At 40.5% G+C, this 23,984-nt stretch overlaps 2 protein-coding genes and 1 long non-coding RNA gene across 3 annotated transcripts in view; 2 read left to right on the forward strand and 1 right to left on the reverse strand.

Annotated features, from left to right (window-relative positions):
• On the reverse strand, nucleotides 1–20,193 carry LOC134318138 (uncharacterized). The gene is made up of 3 exons (XR_010013341.1): nucleotides 20,110–20,193; nucleotides 19,912–20,003; nucleotides 1–187 (listed from the first exon to the last, which is right to left on the reverse strand). It is a non-coding gene; the product is annotated as an uncharacterized LOC134318138 (long non-coding RNA).
• LOC134318136 (coiled-coil domain-containing protein 112) lies at nucleotides 13,945–18,642 on the forward strand. The gene is made up of 9 exons (XM_062998914.1): nucleotides 13,945–14,120; nucleotides 14,227–14,351; nucleotides 15,453–15,542; nucleotides 15,622–15,697; nucleotides 15,781–16,168; nucleotides 16,828–17,247; nucleotides 17,329–17,424; nucleotides 18,076–18,194; nucleotides 18,307–18,642. Exons 1-9 carry the CDS (start codon nucleotides 14,044–14,046, stop codon nucleotides 18,335–18,337), a joined length of 1,422 nt encoding a protein of 473 aa, XP_062854984.1. The 5' UTR covers nucleotides 13,945–14,043; the 3' UTR covers nucleotides 18,338–18,642.
• The window catches only part of pggt1b (protein geranylgeranyltransferase type I, beta subunit), a 21,889-nt gene continuing 17,891 nt past the window's right edge, over nucleotides 19,987–23,984 (forward strand). Inside the window, exons 1-3 of the mRNA XM_062998915.1 lie at nucleotides 19,987–20,140; nucleotides 21,890–22,008; nucleotides 23,020–23,087. Coding sequence (XP_062854985.1) covers nucleotides 20,013–20,140; nucleotides 21,890–22,008; nucleotides 23,020–23,087 — 315 coding nt within the window. The 5' untranslated portion in view covers nucleotides 19,987–20,012. The remainder of the gene's footprint in view (nucleotides 20,141–21,889; nucleotides 22,009–23,019; nucleotides 23,088–23,984) is intronic.

Genomic DNA, 23,984 nt, shown 5'->3' on the forward strand with positions numbered 1-23,984 from the left:
TAAGTTTCAATAAGTTTATTTAGAAAAAGTTGATATCTCTTCCAGATCTTTAGCTGCAGCGTTCTGTGGCCTCTCCCATGAAGGATAGAGTCAAACAGACCCAGAGTAGTGTGTGTGCTGAGACTTTACAGTCAACCCACCCAGAGGTCCATTCCTCATCACAACACCCAGTATTTTTCCACTGTTCCTGCAACAGAGACAGTTTGTAACGTGCGTACCTCTCTGTAATCTTTTCTACGGCCTTGGCCCAATTCATTATCATGACTAGAACTGTATGTTCAAATTTAATATTCACAGTAGCACTGTCACCTCACAGCAAGAAGGTACTGGGTTCGATCCCCAGGTGGAGTGGTCTGGGTCCTTTCTGTGTGGAGTTTGCATGTTCTCCCGGAGTCCGCATGGGTTTCTTCTGGGAGCTCCGGTAAATTGGAGACACTAAATTGTCCATGACTGTGTTCGATATGAACTTGTGAACTGATGAATCTTGTGTAATGAGTAACTACCGTTTCTGTCATGAAAGTAACCAAAGAGTGTAAAACATGATGTTAAAATCCTAATAAACAAACAATAAAGGAATCATGAATGTATAAACAGAAGGCTCCACCAAAAGCGCAATCTTTGCCAGCAAAGATGGGTCACGACTCACCACTTTTTGACCAGCTTTGTAAGTGAACTGTCGTACAGTTAATAAAAGAACAAACATTTATTTTATTTAGAAGTGCTTCAGAGTTATCTGTGGCTGGGCTCAGCTCAGATGGACTGGACGACAGTGGAAATGTTTACTGTGGTCAGAATCCTTGTTTCAGTTTGTTATGGGGAAAAATAGGTGTTGCGTTCTCAACATCGGTCATGGATTGGGGGACCATGGATACGTATGGGATTTTAGAAAGACACATGCTGCTATCAAGGTGACGGCTTTTCCCAGGATGGTTATTTTAATGCCAGGCAATTCATTTACATTTTTGGCATTTATCCAAAGTGACTTACTTTACTGTGACAGCATATTGTCTAAGCAGTCGAGGGTTAAGGGCCTTGCTTAAGGGCCCAACAGTGGCAACCAGTGACCTTTTGACCAGGACCTTAACCACTAGGCTACAAATGCCAGGTTTCATTTGGCAAAAACTATAACAGTATGCATGTGCTTGACTGGCCTGCATGCAGCCCAGATCTGTCTCCTATTAAAATGTATGTTGCACCATGAATAAAAGAGTCGGGCAAATGCAACATTTAGTATTTTCAGTCCCCAAATCACAAAAAAATTTCATTACTAGGTAAGGTCGGGCGGCACGGTGGCTACGTGGGTAGCACTGTCGCCTCACAGCAAGACGGTCCTGGGTTCGATCCCCTGGTGGGGCGGTCCGGGTCCTTTCTGTGTGGAGTTTGCATGTTCTCATGCAAGTGAGGTGAACTGGAGACACTAAATTGTCCATGACTGTGTTCGTTGTAAACTTGTGAACTGATGAATCTTGTGTAATGAGTAACTATCGTTCCTGTCATTAATGTAACCAAAGTGTAAAACATGATGTTAAAATCCTAATAAACAAACAAACTAGGTAAGATCAAGAAAAGCGTTAAACATGCAGACATCAAATTTGTTTATATTTGCCAACTACAATGGAGATGATCAGTGAAAATACAGGAAATATTTTCTTTTACATTTGTCAAGTAATTAAAGATTCAAGAGAATTAACAAATCACATTCTTATTTTTATTGCATTTGATTGCATCAAAATGTCCCAAAGTTACTGAAAACTGGCTGTGTATGATAGAATCTAAGGGTACAAACATGCATGTTTAAGCCTCTTGTCACCAAAGTCATTAAAATTAACTCTCTTTCTATATTGGCTTATGTTTCTAAATTGGGCCTGCATTCCATTTTAAACACCTGTTACATAAAATTCCCTGTGCAGTGTCCTGTATAACAGAGAGCAGCAGGGTGGGGATGGTGAACTCGATACCCCTGAGTATGTAGACTAGAGACAAACAGTATTAATTATCTGCCAAGAGCGACAATTTATTCTCTGAGTAGCTACAGATTCTCACAACATCAACCACTGAAATTTACTGAGGTGTAAAAACAGCAGATTTTAGGTTGCATGTGTTGCTGCCACATCAGGTTGGACATGGCTAAACATTTTAAATGTTTAAGTTTCTTTTATGTTAGCAGCATTTAGCACCGGGTTTTTCTAACTTTCTTCAAGCGACCCACATTGTGTCCATGATTTTTACCCCGACACATCAAATTAATCAAAACATCAAATTAAATATATTTAATAAAAAATGGTGGCAATCTGTTTCCACTGTGGTTTACAAGGTGTAACATAAAACCTCCACAAGGGGGTGTTCGTGTACAAGTTCATTTCTTTTTTATGTGCCTGTTAAAATTTGTTTATTTGATTATTGTTATTATTCTCTGTGACCCACCCAAGGGTCGTGACCCAGGGTTTGACAAACCCTGATTTAGCAGATGTTTTTATCCAAAGCAACCAACGGACAAGTCGGCAACAGCTTTTCTGTGTTGGGACTTAAACCAGCGACCTTCAGTTTTCTAGTACGGTGTGTATAGGAATTTGTGCACATTGACATAATTTAGCAGAGGCTTTAACCCACAGCGATCTACAGTTTCCCCAAATATAATTCAAGCATATAAGTGGTTAAGGGACTTGCTCAGGGGGCCCCAAAAGCAGCAACTTGATGGTAATGTAACTTCCACTGCTGACCCGCCCTGACCGAGACTCTTCTTTTCACCTGACAGAGAGCAGTATCACATATGGAGATTTACACACTACCATCCATGAATCAACAATCTTTTCTAAAGGAACCTCCACCAGACTGTTTTCCTGAATCCTGTTTTCTCCAAGATTAGGGGTCGGCCAGGCAGGTGCATTATTTACCCACAGAAGAGCTGAAACCAGTACGCACTTTCGGACGATCCATCTCACAACATACAGAAGTGGAGAACCTGCTGTTAATGTCCTGGTAGCTGATACCACAAGACTTCGATTTAGATGTCCTGTGGTGTTGTGTTTTGACAGTATATTAGGTGGGTGGTTGTAATGTTTTGGCTCGTCTGTATAAATGTAGAAGGTAAGGAACATAACCTTACATTACACGTGAGCCATGAAATCATTAAATCCAGTACAGTCCAGGAGCACAATTTGGTCTTTTGGGAGTAAAAGTCAGTCCCCTCAGACCTCTGGTGTAAAGCACCAGTGTTCTGAATAAACATTTGCCCGCTTATTATGAGTAGGTATGTGAGTGAGTAAGTTACAGGTCAGGTCCAAGAGGTGTGTCACATGTAAGAATGTCATTTTTTTAAAGAATCACAACGTCAAATTTTTTGTAATCACAAAGCCACGTTATGTTAGCACATACCACAGACCAGCTAATTACCTTAAGCTTGCTTTGGTTACAGTGGACGTTTCTGGGATTCTTGTGTACTGCAGAGTAAAATGATCTTAATCTTTCACATTAGACTAATAAACCCTGTAATTGTAGAACAGGAGCAACAACTTTGTCAAAGTCTCATTTGTTATTGCAACACCCTGAGGGATGTGTCCCAAAACGTAGGCAAATGAATTTTGCTACTCTATTGGAGAGATGCCATTAAAAATTTCATTGTACCTGTGTAAAGTGACAATAAAGATTCTATTCTATTTATGAATCATGATTTAAAAGATGTGAAAAAGTCTGACTGCAGAGGGTAGAAATAAACAAATGTGTTAATATATGTCGGATTAAATGGTTTAATTCATCTTCACGTTTTTTCCAGCTTGGCTGTTGGTAGTTACAGTTATAGGTCACAGTGTTGAGCTGTCAGCATGTGAAGTCTAGCCATCAGTGACGCATGCAAGCAGCTGTTTGGTTGGGATGTGAGAGTGGTTTGCTTTCTATAGCGAGGTCTTGCTACCAAACCTGGCAAGGACACTCGTCCCTCAGGATTTATGCAGTGGTATACATTTACTTGGTTGCCAGGCTCCGCTGGGCTAGCCAAAATAATGAGCACACCAAGATGAGCAAACATTAAAAGCAATATACACCTATGTTTAAGTTACATTAGTTTAATTGCCTTTGCTGTATACCAGTATTAAGTGATTAGGTGATTAGGCACCACTGCACTGAGGTCAGAGTTTGAGTCTGAGCAGTGTTACCAGCATGACCGGGTGCTTGGTAGACAAAACTGGCCACATCTAGGAAAGAAAAAAATCTTCTCATTGCTGCAACAGTGCCTGGTCAAAAGAATATGAAGAAGGCTCCCAGGTGGCGCAGCGGGATATTCCGCTAGCACACCAGCACTGAGTTTCGAACCGAGGAGTTCAGAAACTCGGTGCTGGTGTGCTAGCGGAATATCCCGTTGGCACCGGTCGGCTGGGCGCTATCTGGCGGGCATAATTGGCAGTGCCCGCAGCAGATACTAATTGGCCACTGTATCTGCGGGTGGGGACCGGACTATGTGTGGGTGGGTGGGTCTTCATACGCTGTGTAAGGACCCTGATTGGCAGAAGAGATGCTTGTGTAGAATGCATGGGCGAGAAGAGGAGGGCTGTACACATGTCGCAAGAGAGCGTGTACAGCGACGTGCTCTCCTCTGATGCAATCTGGTATCTCTCAGCAGCGGAAGACAAAATTGAGTGTGCTAAATCAGGAGGAAAATAGAGAGAAAATGCATTAAAAAAAAGAATATGAAGAATGTGGTCCTTCATGCATCAGTCAGCCACAAAATTAAAACCACTGACAGGTGAAGATAAAGATCCAGTAAAGATAAAGTAAAGATATCTCGTTACAGTGACACCTGTCAGGAGGTGGTATTTATTAGGCATCAAGTGAATGGTCAGTTCTTGAAGTTGAAGTGTTGGAAGCAAAAGTAAGGACAGACTGTGTCAGAGCATCTCAAAAACAGCAAGTCTTGTGGGGTTTTCCCAACATTCAGTGGTTAGTACGTACCAAAAGTGGTCCAAGGAGGGACAACCCATAAACCAGTGGCAGGATCATCTGTGTCCAAGGGTTATTAAAGTGTATAAGGAGCAAAGGATAATCTGTTTGGTTCAGTCCTATAGAAAAGCCACTGTAGCACAAATAGTTGAAAAAGTTTACGTTGGTTATGATAGGAAGTATGTGTTGATGCATGCTCAATAATCCAGCTACACAAATCCACAAAGTTGAATCAGTTCATCTGGACACAAGATTGTTGTAGAGATACGTTTCGCCACTCGATCCAAGTGACTTCTTCAGTCTGAGCTGGTGGTGGATACCCCAACCTTATATGCAGCCGATTTGCATAACGACCGATCACTCCCATTGCATAACAGTGGAACCGGTGATCAGGTCCATATGCAAATCACAATGACCATTAATTACAATGGTCATGTGTGCCTTTCACACATGATTGGGGTATAGCTCCTATTACGGCGTTGTAAGATGGTGAGAGATGTACCCTCAGACCCCCTCCCCGGTTTGGAGAAAGTTGTTCTCTCTTCACATAGATGGCCTCTTTGACTCCCCGTTCTGATTCAACTTTGTGGATAGGAAGTATGCTGTGCATGTGGCTGCAAAGCTGCAGACCAGTCACCGTCTCCATGCTGACTGCTGTATAACCCCAGAACTGCCTACAAAAGGTACATGAGCATAATTGCTGGACCAATGAGCAATGGAAGATGGTGGCCTGGTCTGAGGAATCAATAATAAATCACCCGGTTGACTAACAGATTGCACCAGGATGCACTATGAGAAGAAGGCAAGCGGGCAGGGGCATGGTAATGCTCTGCTGGGTAACCGTGGGTCTTAGCATTCATGCAGATGTTACCGATAAATTGCTGAAGACCAAGTACAGCCCTTTTTGAAAATGGTGTTTTCTACTGGCAGAACATTTACATTTATGTATTCAGCATTTAGCAGACACTTTTATCCAAAGTGACTTACAGTACTGTGACAGTAAGCAACTGAGGGTTAAGGGCCTTGCTCAAGGGCCCTACAGTGGCAACCTGGCAGTGGTGGGGCTTGAACCAGCGACCTTTGGATTACTAGTCCAGTACCTTAACCACTAGGCTACAACTGCTCTACAAAAGCCTCATTGAGCAGGATAATGTGACCTGCCACACTGCAAAGATTGTAAAGAAATTGTTTGAGGAACACATCAAAGAGTTAAAGATGTTCATTTGTCTTCAGACTGCCCAGATCTCAATCCAGTTGAGCATTTTTGGGACTTGCTGAACAAACAAGTCAGATTCATTGAAGCCCCTCATTTATTTATTGAAAACGTATACATTGCAACAAAGAGGTGGAGATATATCATGATGTCTCATATCAAGCAAGACTGAACAAAATTCAAGCTTGCAAGGCTGCAACATTCAGTGTCCTCATTTCCCAAACCATTAATTATGGTTAACTTATTAACTTATTAAAAGAAAAGATGATGGAACACAGTGCTAAACATGCCTCTGTCCCAACTTTTTGAGTGTGTTGCAGACATCAAATTTTAACTGTGTTTATATTTACAGTGATACAACAATCAGTTAAACATTAAAAATCTTTTCTTTCTACTTTTGAGGGTTAAATCAAATTTCAAGAATTTATAAATCAGACACTTTTATTGCGTTTTACAAAATGTTCCAACTTTTCTAAAAATAAGATTTGTAAATATCAGCATTCCAGAAATGCTTGCAGCTTTTCTAATTCCAAAAACAAATTAGTGTTGCACAGTCCACTCCATATAGAATTGGGCAGCTGTGACTGGACTGTGTGCCTCTGTACTGTACTTTGATTATAGGATAACAGCTTGGATTTGCAAAATTATTTTTGGGTACTGGGTAGATTTTGACGTTCCTCTCTTGTCTGTGTGGGGTTTCTTTTGAGTTTCCTCACACATCTCAAAAAACTATGCAAATTGGCAACTTTAAATGACCCTTTGCATAAGAATGATTAAATGAATAATGATCTGCAATAAACTGGCTTACTGATGTTAAAAGTTTTGGAGCTATTTTTTGGTTTGATCTTCAAACATAAATGAATTGAATCACACTGCTCACAACATGTAGGTCCAGTTTTCCAGACCAATGACTTGGAATGTAAATCTCTGTTGATCCTTTAATCCTGTCTAGACTAACTTTAATTCATGTCTGTGAAACCACCACCACCAAGGTATTATTAATTATTTAATAAATGAATACATGAAGTATTAATTTACTATTAAAGTATTACTTTAGCATTAAAGTATTATTTTTTACGTTTTAACGTATTAATTAATGCATTACATTTAAGTAAGAGTACCTTATCAGTCTGAATGTAGGACAGTAGATTAATATACAGTCATGTGAAAAAGTTAGGACACCCCATGAAAACCTTTGTCTTTTTGAACATATTTAAACATATGAACATTTGAGCTTCATTTGAACAGTACTGAGAGATGGAGCTTATATCATTAAACAAATAAAACTAAAAAAATTACTTTTAAACACAAATTGTAAAATATAATGAACAAAAATGGAAATTTATTGTGAGGAAAAAGTTAGGACACCCCCACATTTATTACTACATAAAATGTCTAAAATTAGAATCCGGTGCACCACATCAGCTGCAATAATTAGAGCATCATTAAAGAAAGTTGGAGTTTTATTTAAAGCTCAGACATTAGTTTGGTTTGCTCTTGATTGTTGAAGTGAGTGTTATCACCTTCTGAGGCCTTCAGAAAGAAGGTTGTAAATGCATATGAGTTTGGGAAGGGATTTAAAACGATCTCAAAACAATTAGAAATCAGCCATTCCACTGTCCGGAAAATCATTTACAAGTGGAGAACATTTAAAACGACTGCCAACATGGTCAGGTCAGGCCATCCTAGCAAGTTCAGCCCAAGAGCAGACCGCAAGATGCGTAAAAAAGTCTCCAATAATCCTACAATGTCATCACGGGACCTACAGGTAGCTCTTGCCACAGTTGATGTCAAGGTACTGTGTATCACAAAAGTGAGTACACCCCTCACATTTCTGCAAATATTTCATTATATCTTTTCATGGGACAACACTATAGACATGAAACTTGGATATAACTTAGAGTAGTCAGTGTACAGCTTGTATAGCAGTGTAGATTTACTGTCTTCTGAAAATAACTCAACACACAGCCATTAATGTCTAAATAGCTGGCAACATAAGTGAGTACACCCCACAGTGAACATGTCCAAATTGTGCCCAAATGTGTCGTTGTCTCTCCCTGGTGTCATGTGTCAAGGTCCCAGGTGTAAATGGGGAGCAGGGCTGTTAAATTTGGTGTTTTGGGTACAATTCTCTCATACTGGCCACTGGATATTCAACATGGCACCTCATGGCAAAGAACTCTCTGAGGATGTGAGAAATAGAATTGTTGCTCTCCACAAAGATGGCCTGGGCTATAAGAAGATTGCTAACACCCTGAAACTGAGCTACAGCATGGTGGCCAAGGTCATACAGCGGTTTTCCAGGACAGGTTCCACTCGGAACAGGCTTCGCCAGGGTCGACCAAAGAAGTTGAGTCCACGTGTTCGGCGTCATATCCAGAGGTTGGCTTTAAAAAATAGACACATGAGTGCTGCCAGCATTGCTGCAGAGGTTGAAGACATGGGAGGTCAGCCTGTCAGTGCTCAGACCATACGCCGCACACTGCATCAACTCGGTCTGCATGGTCGTCATCCCAGAAGGAAGCTGACGCACAAGAAAGCCCGCAAACAGTTTGCTGAAGACAAGCAGTCCAAGAACATGGATTACTGGAATGCCCTGTGGTCTGACGAGACCAAGATAAACTTGTTTGGCTCAGATGGTGTCCAGCATGTGTGGCGGCGCCCTGGTGAGAAGTACCAAGACAACTGTATCTTGCCTACAGTCAAGCATGGTGGTGGTAGCATCATGGTCTTGGGCTGCATGAGTGTTGCTGGCACTGGGGAGCTGCAGTTCATTGAGGGAAACATGAATTCCAACATGTACTGTGACATTCTGAAACAGAGCATGATCCCCTCCCTTCGAAAACTGCTGAAGGTAAAGGTGATGGACTAAACCCAATTGAGCACCTGTGGCGCATCCTCAAGTGGAAGGTGGAGGAGTTCAAGGTGTCTAACATCCACCAGCTCCGTGATGTCATCATGGAGGAGTGGAAGAGGATTCCAGTAGCAACCTGTGCAGCTCTGGTGAATTCCATGCCCAGGAGGGTTAAAGCAGTGCTGGATAATAATGGTGGTCACACAAAATATTGACGACCCAAAACATTCCAGTAAATCCACCAAGGAATGGCTCAAAAAAAAAGAAATGTAGAGTTCTGGAATGGCCAAGTCAAAGCCCGGATCTTAATCCTATTGAGATGCTGTGGGGAGATTTGAAACGGGCTGTGCATGCAAGAAACCCATCAAACCTCACACAGCTGAAGAAAATCTGCTTGGAGGAGTGGGAAAAACGTACTCCCAGTCGATGTCAGAGACTGGTAGATGGTTATAGGAAACATATAATTGAGGTTATTTCAGCCAAAGGGGGAAATACTAGCTATTAGGGCATAGGGTGTCCTAACTTCTTCCTCACAATAAATTTCCATTTTTGTTCAGTACATTTTACAACTTGTGTTTAAAAGTACTGTTTTCAGTTTTATTTGTTTAATGATATAAGCTCCATCTCTCAATACTGTTCAAATGAAGTTCAAATGTTCATATGTTTAAATATGTTCAAAAAGACAAAGGTTCTCATGGGGTGTCCTAACTTCTTTACATGACTGTATATAATACTAAACTAATATATTCCAGATATAATATATGATTTTTGTGTTAGGACTGCCTTCTAACTGAACCTGGCATGACTTCTTGGGACACAGCCAAAGCTCTCAGATATAATTCTCAGTACTGCCACCTTACGGAATGTCAGTGACCTCTGCTGGAACGTAAGGTAAGACTAGAATTTCACTGACGTGACCAGAATACAAGTAAGCTCTTTGCCAAACAGCTAAAACAGGAGGCTTGTATATTTTACTGAGCTGCCAGTCCACCTTCTGCATGATTTTGGGATGTGTGTAAGGAAATCAGAGTCTTAGGAAAATTGATGCAGGCATAAAGTGAATATGCCAAACATGCAAAGCCATCATGTTATGTTGCTACCCTGATCCCACACTGGCAGAATAAAACACTGTTATGTATGTACAGTGTCTGTCAAACCCAAATGAACACAGGGCATTTCATATAATTACATTAAAAGCATTACATTATTATTATTATTAAATGCATTGTAATGCATCCTGGAAAAGATTCTGACAAGTTAAAAAAGGCTGTCTAGGTGATGTGGGTGTATTTAAGCAGTATTGGAACACAGCCCGGAATTTACACTGATATGGTCCGGTCTCCCAGAGCCTTCTCTGGCAGGACACAAGCTTGTCACATGGTGTGATAGTGTGGTCAGATTTCACTCAGGAAACAGCAAACTGTACATCAGTAAAATGTACTATTAATAACGTATGTATAATAATATCTAATGTGCATAAATAATCACAAAAACACAAAGAAATGACAAGATTTGATTAACGCATATACTTCAAGCCGTAGCCTAGCGGTTAAGGTACTGGACTAGTAATCAGAAGGTTGCTGGTTGAAGCCCCACCACTGCCAGGTTGCTGCTGTTGGGCCCCTGAGCATGGTCTGCTAAATGCCGAAAAAGTAAAAGTATGTCCATGGGTGCAAATTTGATTTAGGAAATGGGTGTGACTAACATCAGGAGTAACTATACAGGAAAATACATGCAAAGCGTGCAGCTCAGGTGGCGCAGCGGTAAAAAGACAAGCTGCAACCAGAGCTGGATTCTGAGTACATCATATCAAATCCAGCTCTGCCTTACCGGTTCGAGGCTGAGTGGCTGTATGAGCAACGATTGGCCGGTTGCTCAGTTGGGGGGTGGGACAAAGAACCGGAAGTGGGTCTCTCTCTGTCAGATTGCGATTACGACCTCTGCCAGCTGATACATGCAAAGCAGCACTATATGTCTAGAATAAAGTATATGAACACCCCTCCTAATTAGTATGTTCAAGTGTTTATCACACCCCCTGCTCACAGGTGTTTATATGCTTTAAATTTTATGGTAATAGTTTGAGGAACGTTCTTTTCTGCTCTACCATGACAATGCCCCGGTGCACAAAGAGACCTCCATAAAGACATTGTGTGATGTTTTTTATGGAGGAACTCCAGTAAGCTGCACAGACCCTGACCCCAATAAACACCTTTCGGATATATTGTTATGTCAACTGTGAGCCAGGCTTTTACACTATTATAGCTACCGGGGAGTTGGGCGAAGTCCTTTTGTGATTTTTTGTCTTTGTCAAAATTGTCTTTGCGACTCTGTAACATTAAAAAGAAAAATGCAGTGAACTGTAGCAAGGCTTGAACCCAAGACTTAAGAAACAGTGTTGCTATATGGTCCCAACTTTATAAGTTGCACCATAATACAACCCAGCTTATCATGTTAAATATAGAAATAATTAAGAAAATATATGTTCATGAAAGAATGTTCTATTTTAATTCATTCATCTCTTTTATCCTGCTGTTCAGATTTTCAATTTTAATTTTTCACAAAGTTCCCTTAGTGAAGAAACCTGATTTGGGAAGGTAGGAGAAAATGGAGTATCTCAGGTAATGCCAAGTTCACACTACATGACTTTCCAAATCGTCAGGTCGCTGTACAGTTCACACTACATGAATGGATCTCTTGTAGTCGGGAGTCTTTCAAGTCGGTGTGGCTTTCACACTACACGACTGATCGGCGATAGGGGGTTTTACACTACACCATCTATCACCAACTGGAATCGCAGGCGAGCTTCTCTGGTCTCCCAAACTACGTTTTGTCACGAAAACAAACGTGATAAAAGACGAGAGGTTTAATGATACCATGTCCAAAAATGCACGTCAACAAGTAGCGAGCGATCAAAGTTTGTGCGCTGATGTGCAGCATAAAATCAAGTAGGAAAAATAGGAACAGCATGGATTGTTCTACAGTATAGTGAGTAGAAGGTTAATAAATATTTTTTGCAATGCAACGTTGGTGTTTTGTAGAGAACGATAAGGTCAGAAATACTGTAAAACTTGTGTGTGTGCCGATGTATTCTGATATAAACTATATTATGCCCCTGTCCCACCTTTTTACAATGCCTCCCCTGCGTTTCCCCTCACACCGTATCTTGCATTCTCATTGGCTGTTCGACACCGCACTCATTGCCCGTCGGACAACTTAGATCCAGATATTTGACATGCTAGATATCTCTCATCTCGGATCGAGTTGTTGAGTAGTTCACACATTGCGATTGAGAGCAGAGTTTCGATCGCCGGCAAAAATCGTGTAGTGTGAACTAGGCTTTAACCTCCTCATATATAGTAACTGCAGGTAAAGACTGAATCTGAAATAAATCAGTGCCCAACATTCCATTCTTGATACTTGTATCTCTAATTAACCAGTATTTTGATAATTCAGAAGGATGTACATCTACTGTATCTGCCTTCAGTTCCACATGTAGTGTGTAGCCAATGCTTTTTCTGAATATCATACGTTCTTGTTGAGTCGTGTTTTGTCCCCTTAGGAACAGTTACTATTTTAGTTCCAAAGATAATTATGTCTTAATATCAAGGGAATATTCCATCCATTATATATTTTCTCAGAAATAGATGTTTCTATTCTCAACTACCTGATTAGTTTGTAGCTTATAATGTGACATGCAACATTTCTTCAAGAAATAAGCGTGAATAAAATAATAAACCTTTACTTTAGAAAAGAAAAAAATAGATAGCAGTGATTGGTATATCCACTTTGACTTGTTTTACAACCCCAAATCAAAAATGTTGGGGCAGTACGGAAAATGCAAATTGCATCCAGATCCAAGAAGGGAAGATGCAAGATTACATCAGGGTACCAACGTGAACCAAAAACAATAGCTGGTCATCCAATACTACTCCAAGAATACACACTCACAAGTACTTTATTAGGTACACCTATCTAATACATACATTCATTGATTGGGTGGCACTGTCACCTCACAGCAAGAAGGTCCTGGGTTCGACCCACAGGTGGGGTGGTCTGGGTCCTTTCTGTGTGAAGTTTGTATGTTCTCCCCGTGTCTGCATGAGTTTACTCCGGGTGCTCCGGTTTCCTCCCACAGTCCAAAGACATGCAAATGAGGTGAATTGGAGAATCAAAATGTCTGTGACTGTGTTTCACATTAAACTAATGAACCTTGTGTAAAAGTAACTACCGTTTCTGTCATGAATGTAACTAAAGTGTGTAAAACATGATGTTAAAATCCTGATAAATAAATAAATCATGATTAAAGTCATCTGAGGATGTGCTTCAATGATAAGGCCAAGACTGGAGCTAACGATTAGCAATGGTCAAACTTCACAATGTGCTTACTTGCTTTTTAGTGGTACCTAATACTTTGAAATTCTGAAACTTATGTATAATTTTTAAGATTTACGTTTTCACTCAAATTGTTATGCTGATATATGATTTGTAATGTAAAATATTGCTTTAAATTAGATAAAATTGTGTTAAAACACTAACCCTAAACACTACAATAAAGTTCGAAATTCAAATTGCAACATGGCCGCCCTGACAACAGTTTCAAACAAACACAGGTGCAGTGTCATTAGCGTTCGCTTGTACAAATTTAATGTAATAATTTAAGTAAATTCGGAAGTGTTCTGTTTTATGGATAATATTAATCTCCGACTTCTGTTTGCATTCTCAATATATTTTACCTTGGCGGCCAACTAAGCGTTTTATCCGCCTAACGACCAAACACTAAGTACAAACACTAGGCTGCAATTCAAACAACTTCCTACCACACAGCAAGTGCACTAACTAGTCTGCAAAGAGCTTTACTCCATCTCCTACATAGTGTCCAAATGTAGGGTGTAAGTACTCGTTTAAGATACAGCTCAGCTCAGAAGAAATAGCGCTATTCTGCAGTTGTTGGTTAATTCAAGCTTTTTGTACACAGTGACAAAAGTAATTCTGGACTGTATGCAGCATATTTAGGTTTAACGTGTAAAGTACAAGTGCTGCTACCATGCAGATCTCGGAAGAAAAAATGACTGTGGCGAAAACGACCGATTTTCTACGAAAAGCTGAACAGCTAAGAAAACTGTAAGTAAATGCTTAGTAGTTATGCTATATTTCTGCCAGTGACACAAGAATGAAAAATGGATTTGTTAAATGACAGCATTGTTTGTTTGTGAATGTTTCTGTGTAGGGCTGATAAGCATGAGAAAGAAAGTAAAAGAAATAAACAGAGCAGGAGGAATGTTGTTCTCAGAGAATGTTTTAGTGCTTTAGATCAATATGAAAACAAGCTCAACATGGAACTCAAGGCTGAAGGTAAGTACACAAGTTAAAAAAAAAAACAGTTTTAAGAAGGCTAACATTAAAATATACTACTACAAATAATAACATATGTTCTGAACACATCTGTGCAAAGGGTTAGACACAGCAAAGCATCAACACAAAAGACCATCTGTTGTTTCAAATGCTATAAGCTACAAGTTAAAATGTTCAAGCAGTAATATATATATAACATTATGACCACCTTCTTAATAATGTGTTGGTCCCCCTTTTGCTGCCCCATACGCAACAAACTGTGATGCACTGTGTATTCTGACACCTTTCTATCAGAACCAGCATTAACTTCTTCAGGAATTTGAGCTACAGTAGCTCATCTGTTTGATCGGACCACACGGGCCAGCCTTCGCTCCCCACGTGCATCAATGAGCCTTGGCCGCCCAAGACCCTGTCACCGGTTTACCACTGTTCCTTTTTTGGACCACTTTTGATAGATACTGACCTCTGCAGACCAGGAACACCCCACAAGAGCTGCAGTTTTGGAGATGCTCTGACCCAGTCGTCTAGCCATCACAATTTGGCCCTTGACAAACTCGCTCAAATCCTTACACTTGTCCATTTTCCGGCTTCTAACAACAACTTTGAGGATAAAATGTTCACTTGCTGCCCAATATATCCCACCCACTAACAGGTGTCGTGATGAAGAGATAATCAGTGCTATTCACTTCACCTGTCAGTGGTCATAATGTTATGCCTAAAGATCCTGGGTTCGATCCCCAGGTGGGGCGGTCCAGGTCCTTTCTGTGTGGAGTTTGCATGTTCTCTCCATGTCTGCGTGGCTTTCTTCCGGGTGATCCGGTTTCCTCCCACAGTCCAAAGACGTGCAAGTGAGGTGAATTGGAGATACAAAATTGTCCATGACTGTGTTTGATATTAAACTTGTGAACTGATTAATCTTGTGTAACGAGTAACTACCGTGTCTGTCATGAATAATCAAAGAGTGTAAAACATGACGTTAAAATCCTAATAAACAAACAAACTTGTAATATTACCTACTATTAGATGTGTGCATTCAGTGATGTGCTGTATTTAAAAAAAATGTTTTGTTCTTATTTGTTTGATCCTGGTTTTATTTACTAGTGATGCAAGTGCAGCAGCAGCTGCAAAAAATCCAAAACGGTGTGTACAGGTTTCAGGGGCACTTGATCGATGTGAAGCCCTCACCCAGTTGTAAGTGACTAGTAGCTAAATAATCAGAAATAAACTTTATTAGTGTTCAAGCTTAAATCTTTTCTCTTCTGTCTGTCAGTGATAGAAAAACTAAAGGATATCATGACTGACATTGAAAGTTCTATCAACACTTTCAAAGAGCAGCAACATAAAAGGTACGGATCACTTTCTATAATAGACATTTAATTATCATATTAAAATATACATAAAAATTACTATTGTTTTATCTTTTCTAAAGTTTTGAGGAGCTCTTAAAAGAGGAACGGACTTGTTGGCAGGAGATAAATGCCTTTGAGAGAAAGATTGATGCCTGGACGTTGCCTCTGAAGAACACTGAGCTTTCCACAATTGCAAAAACCAAGCACTGCATGGTTAAAAAAGGAAATGAGGAATTCCCTATTGAGGTGACTGCTTTGGAAACATTCCTGCAGCAGACAGGAGGGAAACTGGGTGCCTGGGACCAGTATGACCACCAGAGCTTTTTAAAAGTGTGGACAAAGCACCACGGTAAACCCTCATATAGGTCAGAGGTTAAGCTTTACCTACCAGACAAGACTGAGGAAGAAATAAAACTACATGAGGACTGGTATTTAGAGCTCTGCCATCTCCAGGAAAAGAAAAAAGAGGTATGAATGTGTTCAGGAACTGACACCAGTGTTTTGTTTGAAAAAAAATATTTTCTTTATGCATTTTCTCCCCTTTTTCTCCCTTTTTAGCGGGTCCAATTGCCCGATTGCGTCATGCTTCCTCTCCACCAATGCCGATCCCTGCTCTGATTGAGGAGAACGAAGCTAACCCACGCCCCCTCCGACACGTGGGCAGCATGCCATTTTATCACCTGCACTTTGACGAGTGCAGTGCAGCTCAGCGTTGTGTACGGAGAGGACACACCCTGAGAGCACTCTTTTCTCAGCTAATGGGAGAGAGACCCCCATCCGGCTTAGTCCCGCCCATATCTGAACAACAGGCCAATCGTTGTTCATGTGGCCGCTCAGCCGGTAGGCAGAGCTAAGATTCGATACGATGTATTCGAGATCCCAGCTCTGTGTGTTTTTACCGCTGCGCCACCTGAGCGGCCCTCTGACACCAGTGTTAATGCACTGTTATAATGTCCCAAATTAGTACAAAATAATATTTCTGTCACCACAAATGTCACAATACAAAGTTATTAACATCCTTCTTTTGTGTATTTTGGATTTCCCCCTTTCCTTCCAATTAGTTTGTATATATAATACCTCTTTTCATTCTTTTTGTGAAGTAATAAAATATCTGTGTCCTATTTCAGGCTATTAAAAAATGGAGAGCGGAAAAGCAGAGAGAACGGGACGCTTGCTTGCAGCGTGAAGCCCAAGTTGTTGAGGCTGAAACGAAGGAGTATGACACGGCTGTAGCAGTGGCCCAGCGCCTCAAACTGGAAGAGGAGCGCAGGGAGGCAGCAGTGCGTCTGAAGGCCTGGAGGGAGCAACGAAAACAGCAGCAGGAACAAGAAAAGGAGCAAAAACTCAGGGAGGAGGTGATGCATCGGAAAACAATTATGGAGGAAAGACGGAGGCAGCAAGAGGTCAAGCTGGCTGTGGAAGCCCATGCCAGGCAAAAGAAGGAAGAAGAGGAGCTGAGAATTCTGGAGAAGGAGATGCAGGAGCAGGTGGAAATGGAGGAGAGGAGAAAATTGGCGGCTGAAGGCATCAAACGTTTTCAAGAAAGAGTGAGTTGGGCCTATGAAGTGGAGTAGAGGCAAACTTCTGGTACTTGCAAACTTCATGCGGTTTTTTTTTTGTCTTGAAAGGATCTACACACTTTGGAGTCGAAGCTGCAGGAGAAACAGACCAGAGAGCAGGAGGAGCAGGAAAAGCTGAAGAAGCAGGCTAAACTAAAAGAAAAGGTAATAGTTGTAATCAGTGGGAACACTAAAATATATTCATCTGCGTGGAGCATTCTAGTAACTCACAAGTTCAAATATAGGCTGGGCGCCTATATGGACAGTAATTGGCTCGTCCGACGGAGGGAATTCCTCATATCTGCTGCAATTACAAACTGACTGGCTGATTTATGGTGTCTATACAGAGAGAGTGCGTAACTTTCCGTGCACTATACGGATCTCCATATGAACCTATTGCGCACGTGGGGTGTGTGTTAGACATGGCTCTGCTCAGTTAGGAGTGGAGGTCAACAGTAGAGGAAACAAAATGTGATTAGGTGATTTGATATGACTAAAGTAGTAGGTAAACTGAGAAAAATTAAAAAAATATATAAAATTCTGCCCTGGCTGTGCTATTGTTTGCTATGGAATAAATAGGTCAGTGCCGCTTACCCTGCCGCTGCGCCACCTTGAACCCCATCACCACCACCACTTTGCCATTGTTGGGCCCCCGATCAATGCTCTTATTCAGGAGCATCTGCTGAATTACCTGGATGTAAATGTAATAGAATTGCCATTAAGTTAGTTGAAATGTGTTATTACTTGCCTTCAGTCTTACCTTCTACCATAAATAGTGTTTGCTCAAAACACAGTCTGCATTTTTAATGTATGTAGGTTGAAAGTCAAGTAAGTCGAGACACTTCAAGACTCTGGAAACCAACTAAAGGATGGGAAGAACGTACCAAAGAAATTGGACCAACAGGTGGCGGGCCTGTATATCAAATGTTTCATAGGTATGGATTTATAAAATTTGTGACAGATTAGCAAAAATAGAAGAATTCAATGTAGAGCTTTCTATCAGCTTTATGCTAATATTGTCACTTGATGTTCAATCTCCTGCTACAGGGCCATACCAACATGGAGGCAAGGACTTTAAACCTGGACTTAACCTGCAACCAATCAGCCAGATCTGATGCAATCATTGCATCTGAATGTAATGAACTGTGATTGTAAAAATCGTGTCTAAAACCACTATTTGAACATTAATGTTTTTGTAATATTGGTGAATAATTAACAGATCACTATTATATAAATTAACTGTGAATTAATTGTTTTGGAATATTTGTTGTGTATTAATTTACCTCATTGCCTTAAACAGCTTAATCAGCTCTAGACACAAACCTGGTGTATTTTTTTATTTAGTGCCCCACGTTGCCTTTTTAACTCTCTTTTCCTGTTTAATTAAATACAACACTTCTTAACCTAAAAGAATTATGGTCTCCCACTGATAGAAACATTAATTCTAGCTCATATCTAAGCATAATAATTATGACTGAAGTGTGAACAAAGATGTATAGTAATACAGTACAAATACTTTGATGAGGGCCAAATCATTATGGCCAAAAGAGTTGAAGTGTCACAAGGGGTGCTTACAGGCAGCCATGGTGAGTAACCACTGACAGTAGTCTGAGGATGGACAATGTTGCTGGGCAGCCAAGGCTCACTGGTGTAAGAGAACATGAAGGCTATGGCATCTGGTACTGACCATCAAAAGGGTTACTGTGGTTTAAACTGCAAATCATTTTAATACTGGTGATAAGGTGATTGTGTCTCAACACAATACAGCAAACCATTCTGTGTATGTCCATGCCAAAGTGTCCATGCTTACACCTGTTCTCTGTCAAAAGCATCTAGATTGGGCAGGCAGGTGACAGAACTGGACATCAGAGCAATGGAAGAAGGTCAACTGGTCTGACAAATCCTGGTTGATGATGATCAAATGTGTTTGATGAAGTTGGTGTGAAGGAACAGGAATCTGCAGAGTTATGACATCAACACCTTTATTTACTTATTGGATTCATTGTGGAATGCTGACAGCCAGGCCTTACAAATGCTATTTGAATGAAGGGGTCACACAAAAGTATTGGTGGGCCAAGGGATGCAGCTCTATGTTAATACCTATGGTTTTGAATTAGGATGTCCAACAAACTCATTGTCTGGTGTGCAGGTGTAGCCTAGTGGTTAGGGTACTGGACCGGTAATCAGAAGGTTGCCGGTTCAAGCCCAACCACTGCCAGGTTGCCACTGTTGGGCCCCTGAGCCAGGCCCTTAACCCTCAATTGCTAAGACTGTACACTGTCTCAACTGTAAGTCGCTTTGGATAAAAGCGTCCGCTAAATGCTGAAAATGTAAAAAATGTAAATGTGTGGACATGCTTGGCCCCTTCACTCATTCATTGTCTGTATCACTGCTTTTTCCTGGTCAGGGTCACAGTGGGTGCATTTCATTTAGAGAAACAAAGGAAACCCTGGACAGGTCGCCAGTCCATCACAGGGCAAACACACACACACATACACAGTCACACCTAGGGCAATTTTGTATCTTGAACATGCTAACTCCACACAGAAGGGACCCAGATCGCTCCACCTGGGACTCGAACCCAGGACCTTCTTGCTGTGAGGCGCTACATTCATGTGTAGGTAAGAAGAGTGCATTAATAGTGTGTAATACCGTGATTTTACGTTAACTGGCGAAAAGGACTTTTGTTGTCACGATCATCTTCCCATAATGCTGTTCGGCAGGAAACAGTGACGCCACTGGAACTAGGGAACATGGCGGAGGAAGAGCATTTAGTTGATAATTTTGAACATCTGGATTTTTTAAGAGACAGACATGTGCGCTTTTTTCAGAGATGCATGCAGGTGTTACCTGAGAGATACGCTTCATCGGAAACCAGCAGGTGCTTCATTACATCTCTTCCTATTGCTCTTACTGTCCAGTTCCGCGGTCTGCTTCATTACAAAAGCTCGCTCTCAGATCGCATACTTCTCTACTAAATAGTGTGTTTAGATAGTATATCAGCCTCAGTGTTATTACTGTTCTCACATACTGTTTAGTACGCTAGTGTGCAGTCTGGAACGCAGCAGATCGATCAAATGGAAAATCAGAATCAAGCTAACTGTTGACATTCGGAACGTTTTTATATTAAAGCCTTTTAAAGTCATTTAGAGAAAAATACAATTGTTTTATCGACTAACACACTGTATGGTGAACAAACAATTACAAATTAATAAATGATTGTAAGTAAAATTATCATTACAAACTGGTGTATTAGCTTAGTACTACGTTCTCTATAAATGAGTCCATACAATCACGGTATTCCGTACACTTTTCCAAACGTGAACCGTAGACTTTACCTTTTAATTACAATGTTTAATATTTATACAGTTTGTGGGTCACAAAAGATGTAAAAGTTGGCGTGGCTCCTCAACATCTATCTACTGTCTGTCTACTATCCATCTACTATATATCTGTCTGTCTACTATCTATCTGTCTGTCTGTCTACTATCTATCTGTCTGTCTGTCTATCTATTTACTGCCTATCCTCTATCTATCTGTCTGTCTACTATCTGTCTGTCTGTCTGTCTATCTATCTACTGCCTATCCTCTATCTATCTGTCTGTCTACTATCTGTCTGTCTGTCTATCTATCTACTGCCTATCCTCTATCTATCTGTCTGTCTACTATCTGTCTGTCTGTCTATCTATCTACTGCCTATCCTCTATCTATCTGTCTGTCTACTATCTGTCTGTCTGTCTGTCTATCTATCTACTGCCTATCCTCTATCTATCTGTCTGTCTACTATCTGTCTGTCTATCTATCTACTGCCTATCCTCTATCTATCTGTCTGTCTACTATCTGTCTGTCTGTCTATCTATCTACTGCCTATCCTCTATCTATCTGTCTGTCTACTATCTGTCTGTCTGTCTATCTATCTACTGCCTATCCTCTATCTATCTGTCTGTCTACTATCTATCTGTCTGTCTTCTTTCTATCTATCTGTCTTTCTGTTTGTCTACCTATCTGTCTGTCTGTCTCTATCTCTATCTATCTATCTATCTATCTATCTATCTATCTATCTATCTATCTATCTATCTGTCTATCTATCTGTCTATCTATCTGTCTTTCTGTTTGTCTACCTATCTGTCTGTCTGTCTATCCCCTGCAAACACTGAGGCCTTTTTTTAATGGTTTTCGGATAGGCTTTAGACCCACCACGACCCTGATCAGGAGACGGTTAATGAAAACGAATAAATATATGCGTCAGGTCGGCATAGTGTTGTTGCAGGTAGTGGTGCAAAGCTTAATGGTCCTCAAGACCTGGGTTTGAGCCACTCATCTGAATGGCTGCTGTAAACATTCTGATTTACAGAGCAACAAATGGGATACATTCAGTAATTGTATACTCACTAAGTTCTATATGATAGATGTAGCTTATTAAATAATCACCGTCACAGTACTGTAAGTCGCTTTGGATAAAAGCATCTGCTAAATGCAGAAAATGTAATGTACATATCTGATCATTGAACCTAATAAGTGCTTGTTGAGTATGTGAGCAGTCTGTTACTTTGCAAAAAATAAAAAAGGTATTAATAATTAGCAATATTTCATCCTTTTAATCTTGTTAAAATCTCTGTTGTTGTTCTAGGTTGACTATTGTATTCTTTGCTCTTTCTGGACTTGACGTTCTTGATGCACTGGATGTTGTAGACAAGCCCAGTCTAATTGAGTGGATCTACTCATTACAGGTTTTACCCACAGAGAATCGTAAGTACTGTTACTTATTTTGCTTCTAATAAACTGTAACTAAGTGGATGATCCTGCAGTTATATCATTCTTACAACTAAACAGCGAATGCTTGCAGCCAAGACTGGGTGCGATGACAAAACTGTGGCAGCACAATACTTACATGGGTCATAGGGGTGTAGTAAGGCACCAACAGAAAGTAGTTCATGTTGCTAACATGTAAAGTAAAACTGATGTAGCTAGTCTTAACTCCAGACCCACTGGGACAGTGATAGCCTAGTGGGTAGAGCTTTGGGCTATCAGTCAAATGATTGTCTGATTGTTAGTTCAAACCCAGGCTCTGCTATGCAGCTATTGTTGGGTCTTTAAGCAAGACCCTTAACCCTGTCTGCTCCAGGGGGGCTGTACAATGGCTGACCCTGCGCTCTGACCCCAGCTTCCAAACAAGCTGGCATATATGAAAAAAAGCATTTCATTGTACTGTACTAGTGTGTATGTATATATGACAAATAAAGACATTCTTATTCTGTTCTAAAATACATGGGTGGTAAAACAAGAAAATGAAATTAAATGGATGAAATGATACTGATCTTGTACTTCAAACATATACTGTCAAAAACTAAACCGCTCACACTTCTTTAACATTTTAGATGTTGCGAAGAATCAACTTGATTACTGTGAGAATGTCTGTTATTGGGTCAGTATCAGGTTTCGGCTATAAAGTGTGATCAAGACATCCCTACACAAGTGTACCATAACAGATCAATATCAATACTAAAACTTACTAAAAATATTGAAGGTTTTATGTAGATTTCAGTTCAAATACGTGTGATATTCTTAATAGTCTGTTCATTATAAGAAATTGCTCATTGTTTGATGAATTGACTCATTTCACATTGATAAAACAATGGTTTATAGGTTATCATTAAGACTAATTAAATTAAATGGCTGTGTTGATGTTTTTACAAGCTGTAAAGTTTGAGCTGTATACTTAATGTTTGTTGCCATGTCTTCTGTTTTCATATTTATCAGAATCCAATCTTGGTCGTTGTGGCTTTCGAGGATCATCACACATTGGAGTTCCATACAGTGCTTCCAAGGTGGCTTTTTTAAACCAGTTTTCTTATGTTGAACTTATGTGGAACTACACAATATTAAGCAAATAATTTTATTGTTAGGGCTGATCAGTGTGCATATGTTTTTATGTTTTATTTTAACATTTGATTATACACTGATCAGCCATAACATTAAAACCACCTCCTTGTTTCTACACTCCACTTACCATATAGGAGTAGTTCTACAATTACTGACTGTAGTCCATCTATTTCTCTACATACCTTTTTAGCCTGCTTTCACCCTGTTCTTCAATGGTCAGGACCCCCACAGGACCACCACAGAGCAGGTATTATTTAGGTGCTGGATCATTCTCAGCACTGCAGTGACACTGACATGGTGGTGGTGTGTTAGTGTGGGTTGTGCTGGTATGAGTGGATCAGACACCGCAACGCTGCTGGAGTTTTTAAATACTTCACTGTCACTGCTGGACTGAGAATAGTCCACCCAAAATATCCAGCCAACAGCGCCCTGTGGGCAGCGTCCTGTGACCACTGATGAAGGTCTAGAAGATGACCAACTCAAACGGCAGCAGTAGATGAGCGATCGTCTCTGACTTCACATCTACAAGGTGAACCAACCAGGTAGGAGTGTCTAATAGAGTGGACAGTAAGAGGACACAGTATTTAAAAACTCCAGCAGTGCTGCTGTGTCTGATCCACTCATACCAGCACAACACACACTAACACACCACCACCATGTCAGTGTCACTGCAGTGCTGAGAATGACCCACCACCCAAAAAATACCTGCTCTGTAGTGGTCCTGACCATTAAAGAACAGCATGAAAGGGGGCTAACAAAGCATGCAGAGAAACAGATGGACTACAGTCAGTAATTGTAGAACTGCAAAGTGCTTTTATATGGTAAGTGGAGCTGATAAAATG

The sequence above is a fragment of the Trichomycterus rosablanca genome, chromosome 7 (assembly GCF_030014385.1).
Source record: "Trichomycterus rosablanca isolate fTriRos1 chromosome 7, fTriRos1.hap1, whole genome shotgun sequence".
In the NCBI taxonomy this organism is placed as follows: domain Eukaryota; kingdom Metazoa; phylum Chordata; class Actinopteri; order Siluriformes; family Trichomycteridae; genus Trichomycterus; species Trichomycterus rosablanca.